General features: G+C 41.3%; 2 protein-coding genes across 2 annotated transcripts; both read right to left on the bottom strand.

Moving 5' to 3' along the window:
* Positions 1-739: 739 nt before the first annotated feature.
* ndufb11 (NADH:ubiquinone oxidoreductase subunit B11) lies at positions 740-3,934 on the bottom strand. Its single transcript, XM_054782378.1, has 3 exons — positions 3,684-3,934; positions 2,296-2,426; positions 740-945 (listed from the first exon to the last, which is right to left on the bottom strand). Exons 1-3 carry the CDS (start codon positions 3,855-3,857, stop codon positions 816-818), a joined length of 435 nt encoding a protein of 144 aa, XP_054638353.1. The 5' UTR covers positions 3,858-3,934; the 3' UTR covers positions 740-815.
* Positions 3,935-5,429: 1,495 nt separating this feature from the next.
* On the bottom strand, positions 5,430-14,173 carry tbc1d25 (TBC1 domain family, member 25). The gene is made up of 7 exons (XM_054779231.1): positions 13,944-14,173; positions 13,028-13,137; positions 12,788-12,942; positions 10,738-10,865; positions 10,463-10,651; positions 8,961-9,236; positions 5,430-8,854 (listed from the first exon to the last, which is right to left on the bottom strand). Exons 1-7 carry the CDS (start codon positions 13,986-13,988, stop codon positions 7,232-7,234), a joined length of 2,526 nt encoding a protein of 841 aa, XP_054635206.1. The 5' UTR covers positions 13,989-14,173; the 3' UTR covers positions 5,430-7,231.
* Positions 14,174-14,370: the final 197 nt, after the last annotated feature.

Below are 14,370 nucleotides of genomic sequence, written 5' to 3'. Positions count from 1 at the left end.
CCTTTAATTTTTTTGAGCAGTGTATATTTTTGTCCATTCTCACACATTTGTGAGGTGAAAGGGTATGGCTTTACACTACTGCATCTGTACTATACAACCCAAGCAGTTTCGGAACTAGGATATTGCACCCCCTACTGGTCAAAGTACCCTATGTCAATGACTGCATGAGTGTGTGGGATGACCAGTTTTGTGAAGGCATTTCTACCTATCCAAATCATGTTGCTCTGTAAGACTCATTTTAGTACATGAATAAATATTTTACTGTATTCTGTATTCATAACTTTTACCGACGTTCATTTTAGCATCAAGTGAAAATACAATATAAACTCCACCAAGCCCTGGTATCCTGTCCAAAAGCATGAGTTAAAGGAGCCTCTAAATTGTTTATACGTGCCAGGCGATTATTTCTGGGTATACCACATTTCTCAGCTAGGAAAGGCTCCAGTTCAACCGCAATCCTAATGAGGACAAGCAGTGTAGAAAATGGATGGATGGTAATGACAGACTGTATGTTTATCTTGGTAACAATTCTTAAAAAAAGTGATACCAGTTTATGAGCTCAAGGTAATTTCACTCCACCCACACAAAAAAAAAAACACAATGATGCAGACATTTGAGTTGGCCGTGGGGAACTAACAAATGCTGAAATATGGCTTAAAAAATCGGTTCAGTGTGACTTTAATTTATGATGTACATTCATTGAAAATATTTTCTTTTGGAAATCATAGTTCAGTCATAATTAAAGAATTCAACAGCTCATTTATTCTATGATGACATACAATAAGTGAAATACATTAAGTGGATGGTTGTTCACACTACTCTTCTCCGGCGCCAGGCAGAACAATTTTGTTGGGGTCATAGTAGTTTTCATCTATCAGAGGTACACCCGCCTTCTCTTTCTGCAGGATGACGCGTTCAGCCTCCCTTCTGGCCCATTGGCGCATACTGCAACATAAACACAGACAGTTTTTTGGACACGTATTCAAGTGTTATAGCTGTGTTTTACTATTACTGTGCATCAGGAAAGTATTCACAGCCCTTCGCTTTTTCCAGATTTTGTTGTGTGACAGCCGTACTCCAAAATGGCACAAATTCAATACCCCATGACAAAACATGAAAAGTTTTTTTGGAAACGTCTGTAAATTAATTGATAGAAAACTTTCATCCATTCCTCTTTGCAACACCTCTCAAGAGCCATCAGGTTGAAAGGGAAGCATTGGTGTACAACCATTTTCACATCTCTGCAAAGACGTTTAATCGGATTCAAGTCTCGGCTCTGGATGGGCCACTCAAGGACAGTGAGTTTTCCTAAAGCCGCACGTTTGAGGTCTTGGTGGTGTGCTTCGGAATTGTTGTCCTGCGGAAAGATGAACCACTATGAAGCAGGTTTTCATCCAGGATGTCTGAACATTGCTGCATTCATCTTTCCTTTTCTGATTAGTCTTCCCATGCCTGCTGCTGAAAAACATCCCTACCGCATGCTGCTGCAACCACCATGCTTCACCGTAGGGATGGTATTGGCCAGATTTCCTCCACACATGACACCTAGGACCCAAGCCAAAAAGCTCAATTTTTGCCTCATCAGACCAGAGATTTTTTTCTCTCATGATCTGAGTCCATCTGGTGCCTTTTGGCAAACTCCAGGCTGACTGCCATGTGCATTTTACTGATGAGTGGCTTCCGTCTGGCCACACTACTATGCTAGCTTGGTTGGTGGATTGCTGCAGAGATGCTTGTCATTCTGGAAGGTTCACATATCTCCACAGAAGAACACTGGAGGTCTGTCAGACCATTGGGTTCTTGGTCACCTCCTCTCTGATCACTAAGTTTGGACAGCCAGCCAACTCTAGGAAGAGTCCTAGTGGTTTCGAACTCCATTCATTTACAAAAGATGGAGGTCACTGTTCTCGTTGGGACCTTCAAAGTAGGTCCACAAGCTATTGCTCCAACTTCACACATGATTTGTGCTCTGACAGAAACTGTCACGTGTGAGACCTGATATAGACAGATGTGTGCCTTTCCAAATCATGTCCAATCAACTGATTTTACACCAGGACTACAATTAAGCTGTAGGAACATCTCAGGGATGATCAGTGGAAACAGGATGCACTTGTGCTAAATTATAACCTTCATAGCAAAGACTGAATACAGTACTTGTGTACATGCAATTTAAGTTTTTTATTTTGCCAACCTATTACAATTAGGTTTTGCAATATTTCTTAGCCTTAGAGAACAGCAAATTTAATAATGCATGAGGAAAATATGAGGAAATACAGTAACTAAAAAGGGACATACCCATGGTCTGGTAAGTAGTGAATGAATGTTCCTCCAATGACAATACACACTGAGATGCCAAAGAAGAAGCCCAATCTCATGTTCCATTCATCAACCACAGGGTCACTGGAGAAGCCATGGTAATCTGGATTCTGTAAAAATAAAGTGAAGAATATAAAGAATGAGGGAAGGGAGGCATACACTGTAGCAATTACAGCACTAGTGTTCAGGAGTAATGTCGAAGATCTGAAGTTTTTATATTTATTGCATCGTGCCAACCCTCCATCCATCCATCCATCCATCCATCCATCCATCCATTTAGTAGACTGCTTCTCCTCATTAGGGTCGCAGGGGCATGCTGGAGCCTATCCCAGCTGACTTTGGGCGACAGGCGGGGTACACCCTGGACTGGTAACCAGCCAATTGCAGGGCACATATAGACAAACAACCATTCACACTCATACCTATGGACAATTTAGAGTCGCCAATTAACCTAACATGCATGTTTTTGAATGTGGGAGGAAACCGGAGAAAAACCCACCCACGCACGGGGAGAACATGCAAACTCCACATAGAAATGCCCAAGGGAGAATCAAACCCAGGTCTTCCTGATCTCCAGACTTTAGTTACTGTGTTGGCCAACATGCTAACCAGTAGACCACCGTGCGGGCCCCGTGCCAACCCCAAGGAAGGAATTGAATGAAGTCATAGAAGCAGTTATTGAGTTGAAGAGATACAAATGATGGCGAGTATTACTGATTTAACTATAAAGTAGCTGCAGTTCCTTTTTTGAGATTGGCAAATAAATGTCAATAAAATAAATGTCATTATTATCTGTGCACTTCTCAAGAGCACTTCAGCAGTGCTCATGAATATTATATTTGTTGACCCCGGAAGATTTTTTAAACCGTAAGAACACTCAATATGCACATTTAAAAAAGCTTCCTTAACGATGTAAATTAAATTTTATGATTGCTTGTGCCTTGCGGATATTTATTTGTTTTATTTCTGTTGTTTAAGCGACTGCATAATGACAATAAAGAATCTTGTGTTTCCTTATGTTATTCTTTGGTCGTCCCAGTATCAACAATTACTTAGAGGTATCCAAAATTACAAATTGGTTGCAGAAAAAAAGTCAGACTAGATGTCAGTTGAATAATACGTTGGGTGTGTTTGCACGGCGCCAAGACTGGCAGGAATATGAAATTAAGTGCTGCATACAAACCAATAACACGGAAGCCATGTTGAATATGGACAGCGCGAACTAGCATGAACTGACCATCTGTGCCCTCGTTCACGTCAGTCATGGCTAGAAAAACGTCAACGGGAGGGGCAAATTGGTCGATTTTAATTACAGACTCCAAGAATGAAGATATTAATCGGAACGATGAAAAAGTACATGAACTCACCTTGACATACTGGCTGACCTCGCCATGGCTGCCGCTCGGTGCCGCCTGCTGCAGCTCCGTCACAGCGCTCGAGCCGACAGCACCGCTCGGCTTTGACTGTGACACGCACCGCACCGGTACATGAGAACGTAAGCGGGACAAAACGGGCCCGAATCGTACCAGTCGTGTTAACATTCTGCCTTGTGTTTATAAAGGATACCGTTGCCCCGGAACCGGAAACGGGAGCTTGGGGACTTTCGTCGGCTTTCTTCTTCCTCTTTAGCTAACAATGGTTGCTCGCATTTACTTTGCTTCATTACTGCCCCCCAATGGAGACAGTAATGAATCACAGTAAATTATTACAAAATACAGTACTGTATATGGTTATTCCGTAGTATCACGGCGTATGACAAGTGCAGGCGGAAAATTATAGGCTGTGATACAATACTGCCAACGACAGTTGTTTACTGTAACTCATCCTTTTCACTGGGGTTTTTATTCATATATTGGTGTACAGTACAGTATTTATTTTTTAAAAATCCGCCCTCAGTTGGTCACCTTGAGCAACATCATAGTATTTATTCAGAAACTGTCAACACTATCGACCAAAAGATTTTATGAGGGGTGTACACATGATTTAAACCTGCCTGACTGTGTCTGCTGCATAAATATGCTTAACTTGCCTGATATGAAATGCACTCCCTGCCGTAATTGTCAGGTTTATCTGTATAATCATGTGGCTTATTCTGTAAGTATTTGCGATCATATATGGCAAAACTTGTGAATTTGAAGTAGTTTCATTTTTCACACAGGGCCATGTAGGTTTGGATTTTTTCTCCTTTAATAATACAAAGTTTCATTCAAAAACCGAATTATGTGTTAAGTTGTGTTGTCATGAACTAATATTTAAATTTGTTTGATGGTCGGACACTTTTAAGTGTGACAAACATGCAAAAAAATAAAAATCAGGAAGGGGGAAAACACGATTTGACACCACTGTATGTGCCGTGTGATTGGCTGAACACCAGTTCCGGGTGTAAACCCGCCTCTGACCCTAGGTCAGCTGGGTTTAGGCTCCAGATCACTCCTGACCCAAATAAGGACAAGCGGTATAGAAAATGGATTGATGGATTTTCTGATCACCCCATACTTTTACTCTCTCGCTTTGAACAAACCTGGAGTTAGCTTAATAGGTTTGAAAAGGATATTTTTTCTTTACTTTTCTCAAGCTGATGCAACTTCACTGAAGTCTCCTGGCGCCTCTCGGCAGAGGGCTGATTCGAACTTTGCTGCTCTAGCAGAAAATGATCCACATCTTTTATGAGTAAAGCTTATTGTTGTAAATTCCCTCGTAATTTCATGTTTAGTACAGGCACTATTCAGGGCAGGCTTCATTTGTTGTTTGGTACCAGGCACCTTGTAGGGCAACTAAGGGGTCCTCAGTAGGACCACAGCCTAGCAATCCAGGCATGTTAGAAATCTTTTCCTTGTGCTGTATATGTCTGTCTGCGTTAGTGACAAAGAAATCAGACACTTTGAGACATCAGACTCAGTACAGATTAACCTGTTGGATGGAAATTGGACTGTAGATAAATAAAGTCCATATAGTTCAGTTAGTGTCTCCGGAGTCACTCTCTGACCGGAGTTCTGGTGTGGATGAGGTGCTCCAGCGAACCCACCTAACACACATACTGTCCGCTCTCCCCACACTTAGGATGCTAAATATACAAATGCTTTCATTAAACTTTTTATTGATGTAAAAACAGTTGCGACCAACGGAGTTGCTGAGAATATTTATTCGTGCCCATTATACAATCATATGAATGACTAAAAAGTGGAACTGTTGCAATTCCATACGGTAATTAGATAAACTTTTTTTTATTTACAAATACACACATAGCTAAATCATAGTCCGGCGAGGTACTTTTTAAAATATTAAATTTGATATTTATACATGTAGGAATGGAAGGCCAAGCAAATGTTAGCATTTAACAAGGAATTGAAAAAAATCTATATAGACAAAGGCCTCTCAAAATAAAATATGTAAGCAAAAAAAGAGTACATTTCTGAAATATGCATTAATTCAAGTAGCTCACTGTTTGTGGTGCAGTGGGAAAAGGCTCCTGAAATACCTTAAGTTGTTGACACACACCTTGACTAGGGTGCCCTCATTACCCACATTTTGGCACACAATGTCAACAAAGTGTGTGTGTGTAGGAGGGTGGATTTGGTCTAAAGCACGACTAGAGGCGACACTAAATGTTTAAATGAAAACACTTTTCCATTCAATTTGCATGAATGTTTACAAGTAGTTGAACATTTGCACATCCGGATGAGAAAAAGAAGCAGGCAATGTTATAGTCCCATGATACAATAGTAGGTTATACTTTTTTGTTGAACGTATATACCCATACAGTATATGTTGCTACTGATCTGTACTATACAATTTCAGTGTCAATTCACAAGTGATCAACAAAAGCCAAACGGCATTTGTTGATGAAACAGTTTTGTTGGCTCATTTGTTCTTGTAATTAACCAGCTAATTTTAATGATGCTGAAACATGACATGTTTTGTTTATTAAGCCACCCAGCAGGGCAGCAGTTTCTACATTGTCAAGATATTTTCAGCACAAATATATATATTAAAAAAAATACGCTTCAAGGTTTCTAACACCAGTAAGTGAGGCACTTTTCTAATAATGCAGCATCACATGCTATTTCACTTGATAGTATTAATCTCACAGAAGCAACAATAGCAAAAAAAACAAAAAAAGTAAAACACCTTGGTTACACAGTTGGGACTTACTAGCAGCCTCACCAGTAGCTATGGCAGCGGTCAGTATGTGTCAGCAACACATGGTTTCCCTTGTTCAATACAGAAAACCAAATTAAACAAAAACAGCAAAAACCCAAGTGCAAAATTGCTTCATCTTGAAATAGTGATTGGCCCATTTCATTATATACTGTATATTCCTCAATGACTGATATACAGCAAATTGACTAGAAATAGTATTACAGTACTGTATTTGCATGGAATTGTATTCAATTATTCAGAAAAACAGGGAAAAGGAATAAATAGCATCATCCTTGCCTTGACCACCCAATCTCATCTCAATGGTTATTGGCTTTTCAAGTATGATTTTGTCATATTTCATTAACTCATTAAAAGTTGTTGACACATCCGTATGGATGCTCAGCTCAGCAAGAACACTTTGGAAAACAAATACAGGGAACTAAAAACCTTCCATACAATGTGAAGAAAACTGACCAACTGGGTGATATGAATGAGGTTGCTTGAGTTTTCTTGCTTCAAATCAAGTATGCGGTCGAAAAACAGAAAACCAAGCAAGCATGCACTGTCAGTCTCAAAAGATCCAATCCTCGTATCTCCTTCAAGTGAGGGCCACAGAAATGAACCACAAATATGATGATGCGTACATGAGTCTTCCGTATGTAATCAAGCATTCACAGAATTCAATTCAATGCTGGAGGCTGTCTAAACTAGTCCACACCTCTGTTGGGCTGAAAAGCTTTAGTGAGAATACCCAGTTAGTGACACTTTGTGCGTATTATGACGAAAGGGACAGTGTCGGTGAAGGAATTGTTGTTGCCAAGTTGTAGGTTGAATTTTGCGATGAAGACTGAGGGGATGCTAATGGGCTATAAATGGGTCGAGCAGAAATGGTTATAGGTGGGGAGTATTGTGCAGCAGTGGCTGATGTTGGGGAGTCTGAACTAACCTCATCCCCTTCTTCCGAGTCCCACACTTCACTCTGCAAGTAGTCCGCAAACAAGGCCTTGGCGCGTTGCAGGATCCTGCTCAGGTTGTGGCGCCGCACAAGGCGGTCGAAGTGCATGGCGAGCTCATTGTAATCCAGGCTGTTCTTGATGATGTGGTCTCGGTGTTCCAGCAGAATGGACAAGCACAAAAAAAGCATGAAAGGATTGCCTTTTCCAAACTCTTGGGGAGGTGGAAGTGAAAGTGGTTTAATGCTGGCCTCCAGTTTTGGTGAACTGTCCATGGTAACTGTAGTGCTTGAGGGTTTGTTGCTAGGAGAAGGGAGGTTGCTGGAGGATGGCCTGGAAACAGGCTGTGACGAACCCCTTCCAAAAGGCAAAATTGGTGAAGACAGGAAGGATCGATTTTGAGTATGGGAGTTAGATGCAGCTGATGTTTTTACAGTGGAGCTGGGGGTCAAGTTCAACCCTGTACTCCTGAGCAATTGTGCAGAAGACGTGATTACTTTCGGGACAGTTCTTGATAAGGCCTCTCTTCCATTAGTTGTGAATCCAAATGTGGTTTGTGGAGGAGAGTCTGGTGTAGCACCTGACCAACTAGAAGGCAAGGCTGATGAAGAATGAGATACAGCACCAGTCTTCCAGACTGGTGGACCACTAACGGACATGGGAGGTGACAATCCTGACGAAAAGCCATTGTTACAGAATCGTATAAGAGGTGTTCTTTCTCCAGGATCCTCCTCACTGTCAGTGGTGGACTGACGAACTGGAATGCGTGATAATGACTGTGAATCTATCAAACCCTGTTGCGGCTTGACATCCTCCACGTCAAAGCAGTCTTCATTTTGGGCACTATAGTATTTAAACTCTCCAAAGCTCTCCTCAAGAGAAGGAGAACCCACATGCGCCTTTCCTACAGTTACTTGAGACACAACACTATTACTTCCAGGTCTAACATCAGGTTCTTCTCTTGAGGGCCTAAGCATATGTTGTCTACGCTGCTTCTCTTTTACTTCCCAGTCTTGCCCAAGGCGATTGTCAGCAGGCTTTTTCTTGTTCATAAAACGCGTCATTTTATCTGACTGTAACGGTGGTCCAAGGAGCTCCACTTCAGTTTCAGGAGGATCTGGAGGCAAGGAGCTCCAAGTAACTTCAAGCATCCTTAGGGCATCATCAAAGGCAAACTCTCGCTTGAGCTCCAGGAGCAACCAGCGGTAACAGAAGAACAGGTCATCAGCTCCACGGGAGACCAGATAGGAGTAGAATTCATAATCTGAATACTGCAAAAGCATTTTTAGGTGCTGGAACTTAATAGACATCAGCTGTCCATCAGGTCGGAAGTTCCCCTCCAAGCGTTTCATAATGCCGCAAAAGCAAATGAAGGCATGCGCCTCATTATCCATAACGGCAAGTATCGGGGAGGCGATATCACTCATCCCTTGACAGTATGAGATCTGAAAAAAAACCCAAATATAAATTATATTATTATACATTTAAATGCCGTAATTGTGGGATTTTGAAAGCCTTTTAATAAAACAAGCAGATAACAGCTATAAATACCTGTGGATGTGTGATGGCAAAAGTAGTAAGCAGGTCTGTGAGCGCAGTCAAATGTGGACTGTCTTCTGATCCTGCGTAGTAGGGATGAGCACGGTCTGTCCTTAAGACGTCTTTGAGTACATTCCCTCGGATAAATTCGAGATCCTCGTGACTGACGTGGGCCGTCCATTCTTTCTTCAGCTGGTCGTACTCTCTCGTCTTTCGCTTCATGTAGTCCATTCTTTCCTGTCCACTCAGTCCGTCTGGGTAGACATTAAGGAGGTAGCGCCAAACAACCTAAAAACAGCAGTAATGAAGAAAATGTATTTTATCCAAATGCAACATCGTCCTATTTCCTTAAAAACAAATGAGAACTCCATGTCTTTAGTCGTAGTCATAATAGTCACAGCCACGAGTTTGCCTTATTCCCCCAGAGCATTCTCCAATTGTTATGTCCCATTTTCAGTATGTTTTCAGTAAAGATAAGCAGTGTTCCTCTGTTGCAATAAACCACTAAAGTCAAATCTCCTCTTTCCAAGTTCTCTGTTGGTCTCAAAGTCATGTACAAGTAACATTGTCGCCACGAAAGTCTTTGCTTTAGCAGCCACCACTGAAGCCCCCTCCCAGCATTTTGGTGGCCGCCGGCACTTTCTAAAGATCCCTGGTGTAACCGACAACAACTCCAAACCTTTACTGTGCGATGCCCTTCTTAGTATAACCCGCTGGTGGATAGGCAACAATGAGCTTTTGGGGTGCAATTTCAATCAGCTGCCGCCTTAATTTAAGGAGTTAATAACATTCATAGTTTATGACGACTTCTTTGGAAGTAAAGACACAACATAATGTAACAGTTCGGGGAATCTATGCATTTGGCTAACCCTTTCCATCCGCCAAGTGCTTATGCTGTTGATGGTCTCGGGAAAGCTTTGTTGTGTTGTGGATTTTGTGTCATGTGATCAGTGAGACGGTGTTGGCTTGCTTACCAACACCGATATCAACCGATAGCAATATCGGCAGCAATATGCAATACAAGTTGTAGAAAAGGTGGCAAAAATGCTTGCCTAACAAGTACGTTGCCATGTTGAGCATGATAGGTTGTACTTTAGTTCAAGTTTTCCTGAGTTTCCACGTCATTTCCTGTTTTGTGCTCTTATTTTGGTTTTCTGTTTGGCGCGATGTCCAGGTGATTTGTGGTCGCTGGGAAGCGCCTATAGCGATACTATTTAAACTGTATTAAGCACAAAGAGCAAAACAACACTTTACAGTCATTGCAAATTGCATATTTACAAACTTGGAAATGGTTCCAGATGGTGGACATACTGAACTAGCAAGCATGCTGCTCTGTGGAGCACGTCATCACTCACATGCCGATAAAATTATCTGCTGAACAACTGATACAGTTATGATCAGATATCAAATTTTTATGCCAATATCGGGAGACACCCCTACTTTTGAGTATTCATATGGTATGCCATAATTCCTTCTTGTTTGTCAATAGTATTTAATGCAAAATGAGACCGCACCTTGCGTAGCGAAGGCTCCACACCGCCATGGTAGATCCGCAGTCTTAATTCCTCAGGCCGTGTCAACTGTCCTTGTCCATTGAGGTAACTATGAAACTCAGTGTCACTCAGAGGGGGCTTGAAAGGCTTGATCTCCTCCCCATAAGACCAGCTGAAAGCTTGCTGGACTCGAGAAAAGGTCCGACCTACCTAAATCCAAATGTAGAGATCACATGAGCACAGAGACAAACTTGATTTGCAGTAGAGTATGTGGAAGATAAATAATGTAACGGAACCTGGGACAGTAAAGACTGGGTGAAAGGAAGTGCTGCAGATGCCAAAGATCTAGTCCTTTCTGCAAAAAGCTGCTCAGAGCCAATCACGTCTTTGGGGCTGATTATGTCCCAGTCCTCCATAACGGGACCTAAGATTGAACAAAGAAACACTATTGTAAATGAAGCCGCAACAAACATCTACAGTATTAATCTTCCATCTCTATGAAACATACAGTACAATTGATGAGATGCTTTTCCCCTTTGATTCCTTTCTTCATATCACTTTGAACACTCTGAAGGTCACTTAATGGAGACACTTGCACTGCAGCAGTCATCCACACTCGTGTCGCGCATACACACACAAACGCCTGGTGCGTTCACTGTTAGACATCACAAACTCTACACAAAATTTCCGAGTCGCTACAATATCATACTTGCCCGTAGAGAGGACTTTATTAGAGCCTCATGTACCGTAATTTCCAGTGTATAAGCCGTTACTTTTTTCTTAAACTTTGAACCCTGCGGCTGCGGCCCAGCGGTGCGGCTAATTTGTGGCTTAATCGAAGTCAGGAAACAGTAGCTCTTTCTTTGGCAGGAGCCAATGGCGAGCTATCAGTGCACTCATGATAAGCTTGTCAAACCACAAAGAACACTAAACTCATCACACAGCAACTTAACGCTCAAAAGGTATACTTGAGAAATATACAAACGTGTACCAATACGAGTTTAGAATAGAAAAAAACAACTCTGTTAAAGTTTTCCCATAATGCATTGCATCTGAGCAACGGAGTCATCGCTGCCTGCAGGCGCGCTTCAATGACGTCAGCCTCCCTCTGGGCTCTGGGCTCCTCTGACTCCCTCTGGTGACAGAGGAAGCATTGCAGTGCCATCCATCCATTCCTTTTCTATGCCGCTTGGCCTCCAATGAAATCCTTTGCTCAGACGAAATGCATTATGGGAAAACTTTAAGCTTTTTTTCCCCATTTTAAATTCATATTGGTACAAGTTTGTATATTTCTTAGGTATACCTTTTGAGCTTTAAGTTGCTGTGTGATGAGTTAAGTGTTCTTTCTAAGATGACGCCGTGAGTCAGGCTGTTATATTGAGTAATGACCTCCTGCAAGCTCGTTGTGAGTTTTTTCATAGCTGCATGTGTGGAGACAGCTACTGTAGGTTCGCTGATATTCTTCTAGATACATTTGCTGATATTCTTTTGGCGTGGTTGCATATTAAAGCAAACAGGGCTCTGTTATAGAAGATATGAAATTCACCAATCAGATCACAAAGGAAAAAATGTGGATTGGTGCATCCCCATTTGGAACTGATATATTACACCAACTGGATGGAATAATGAAGAAGAGAGACTTGGAATTATTTTGGCAATTTTTCAGAAGAAACAAGTAGGTGTTCTACAGCCACATTACATTCACACGATGCACATGCACATTAATGTGGTTGGAATGGATAAGGTAAACTAACATGTTTTGAATGACCTTATCCGAGTTGTGAGCTCGGTCCCATTGAAACAATGTGGAAAATGCTTTGAAGTCAATTGCCATTTGACATAATATGATAACTAATATGATATCTACTGAAAATATTACCCCGCGAAGCAAAAATGTCTCCCATCTGTAGTACAGTAAACTTGTGTTGAACAAGAGGCTGAATCCGGTGTGCAACTGTCCTAGTCAGACCGAGACAATATATGGTTCTAAAAGGTTATTTTTCTCATGCCGAAAGCAGAAGCGCTGATGGGAAAAGCCACTGAGTGAACACATCCTCTCTCATCAGAAATAATTACTCAACAGTGGGTGCTATCATTGTGGTCAAAAAATATTTTTTCTTTGTTTTTTCTCTAAACATACCAGTTTCTATCCTGTCACACAGTCTCCTGCTCAGCCCCTTCACATTACTATAACATTCGTATACGATACAACGCTATACCATCGTGAAATATGAGACACTTCCCAACAAAGACTGGCCCCAGGCTGTGTTACACTGTACCTACAAGACTTTGACACATCTGACCTCAGCATGGCATTACAGAACAAATTAGAGATAAAGTTCTTACTGTCTTCTGAGGGTTTCACGTCCATCTTGAGTTGTAGATACGGTTTGGCTGCACTGGCAAATGCAACATCCAAATCCCCGTCAGACGTCAAAGACAGGTACATTTCTGCACCGCTTCCACCTCGAGACATGTAACTGATCTCAAAATTCCGCTTCCTGAAGAAACAAAACAAATTTTGACGTAAATATTGGAAAGACATTACGTATATAAACAAGTTTAATCGTGCAGGACGACGCTTACCCATTCAAATCAAAGGCCTTTATTAGAATATGCTGCAACACCTCCAATGATGTTATCTGAGGATCTACAGCAAAGGAGCGAAACTCCGCAGGAAGTGCTCCGTCACATTTCTGAAATACATTACATCAATGTAATATAATGTAACTGATATATTATCAACCTACACTGACACATTATGACAGTTAGGCATTATGTGTTTTCGGTTTTGGATCACTTCTGTGTTTGGAGTGTTTGCCTTTATCAGCCACAGTAGGTTTGCACTGAGGGCTTATACTGACAGAGAAACTGAAACCACTTCATTTATTTTAAGTGCAATATTAGGGGAAAAAAAACTAGCAACACTAAAACCACACCAACACCAATACTCGTATGTAATGTCACACCAATGCAAATTATTTGGCTCAGATCTTCGAGTGATAAAAATAAAGTATTGTTTATGATATTGGCATATGTTGTTCACATATGTTTATGCTAGAAAGATGACACGCTATTGATTACAATAATGCTGCTTCCTCCGCTGTGATGCACAAAACGCGTGCGCACATCGGTGACGTCATTTCAGACTGTTTTGACGTCTGACTCAAAAGTAGGTTGGTTATATTTGGTATGCGTGTGTTTTTTTAATTTAACTGTCAATGTCAAGTATGCAAAGTTGGATAAAATGGTCTGTCACAATAAGACGACGGAAAGAAAGAATGGCCCATAAGCACGACAGCTTTCAACAACAACAATGGTGACGCTGGAACCACGACAGACAATACATCTATGTTTCTCAGACTGAGTTGATGATATAATGATGTATTCTTCGTGTGTATTAGGACAGTGTGTGCATGAAATATTGTGTGTATATAGGATACAGTACACCGAAAGCATTTTGCACAAGGTAACGGAATTGCAAGCTAAATGGCCATCATACCTTTACTTTGACTCGAACCACCCCCCTCTCCTCCTCGCCTGCCATTTTAAGAAGTCCGTTTGAGATCAACGCAGCTCTTTGGAAAATTATCCTTCTTCCATCTACAGCAACATACTGATCAATATCATGCTGAGGTTAGCCGAGTGGCTCGGCTCTGCTACTGGTCTTCCTCGGCTTCACTAAAACTATGTAGGTGTATTATACTACCCTCTAATGGCCATATATTTTGATATGGCATTTCCGAGTTGAGCTGCTACTACAATGAAGAAATAACTGATGTGACATAACATCAAATTACTTTACAATGATAAACTATTATCAAATGGCTTAGACATGCGTGTTTCCGTTTATAAAATGAATGATTCCATAATTCCTTACAACCACTCAGCAACTTTTTGTCATGAGACTGTTAGCCTTGGTGCATGCT

Source organism: Dunckerocampus dactyliophorus, chromosome 1 (assembly GCF_027744805.1).
Source record: "Dunckerocampus dactyliophorus isolate RoL2022-P2 chromosome 1, RoL_Ddac_1.1, whole genome shotgun sequence".
NCBI classification, from domain to species: Eukaryota; Metazoa; Chordata; class Actinopteri; order Syngnathiformes; family Syngnathidae; genus Dunckerocampus; species Dunckerocampus dactyliophorus.
Note: the sequence above shows the minus strand (reverse complement) of the source record. Positions and strands in the feature narration are given on the sequence as shown.

What these genes read in the sequence shown, in the direction of transcription:
- ndufb11 (XM_054782378.1), bottom strand. Translation starts at nt 3,857, where the DNA reads ATGTTAACACGACTGGTACGATTCGGGCCCGTTTTGTCCCGCTTACGT. An exon ending in AGGTCAGCCAGTATGTCAAG is followed by an intron (nt 2,427 to 3,683) that starts GTGAGTTCATGT and finishes TTATTTTTACAG; the next exon opens with AATCCAGATTACCATGGCTT. An exon ending in CACTACTTACCAGACCATGG is followed by an intron (nt 946 to 2,295) that starts GTATGTCCCTTT and finishes TTTATGTTGCAG; the next exon opens with TATGCGCCAATGGGCCAGAA.
- tbc1d25 (XM_054779231.1), bottom strand. Translation starts at nt 13,988, where the DNA reads ATGGCAGGCGAGGAGGAGAGGGGGGTGGTTCGAGTCAAAGTAAAG. An exon ending in AAGGCCTTTGATTTGAATGG is followed by an intron (nt 12,943 to 13,027) that starts GTAAGCGTCGTC and finishes TTGTTTCTTCAG; the next exon opens with GAAGCGGAATTTTGAGATCA. An exon ending in CGTGAAACCCTCAGAAGACA is followed by an intron (nt 10,866 to 12,787) that starts GTAAGAACTTTA and finishes GTTCAATCTTAG; the next exon opens with GTCCCGTTATGGAGGACTGG.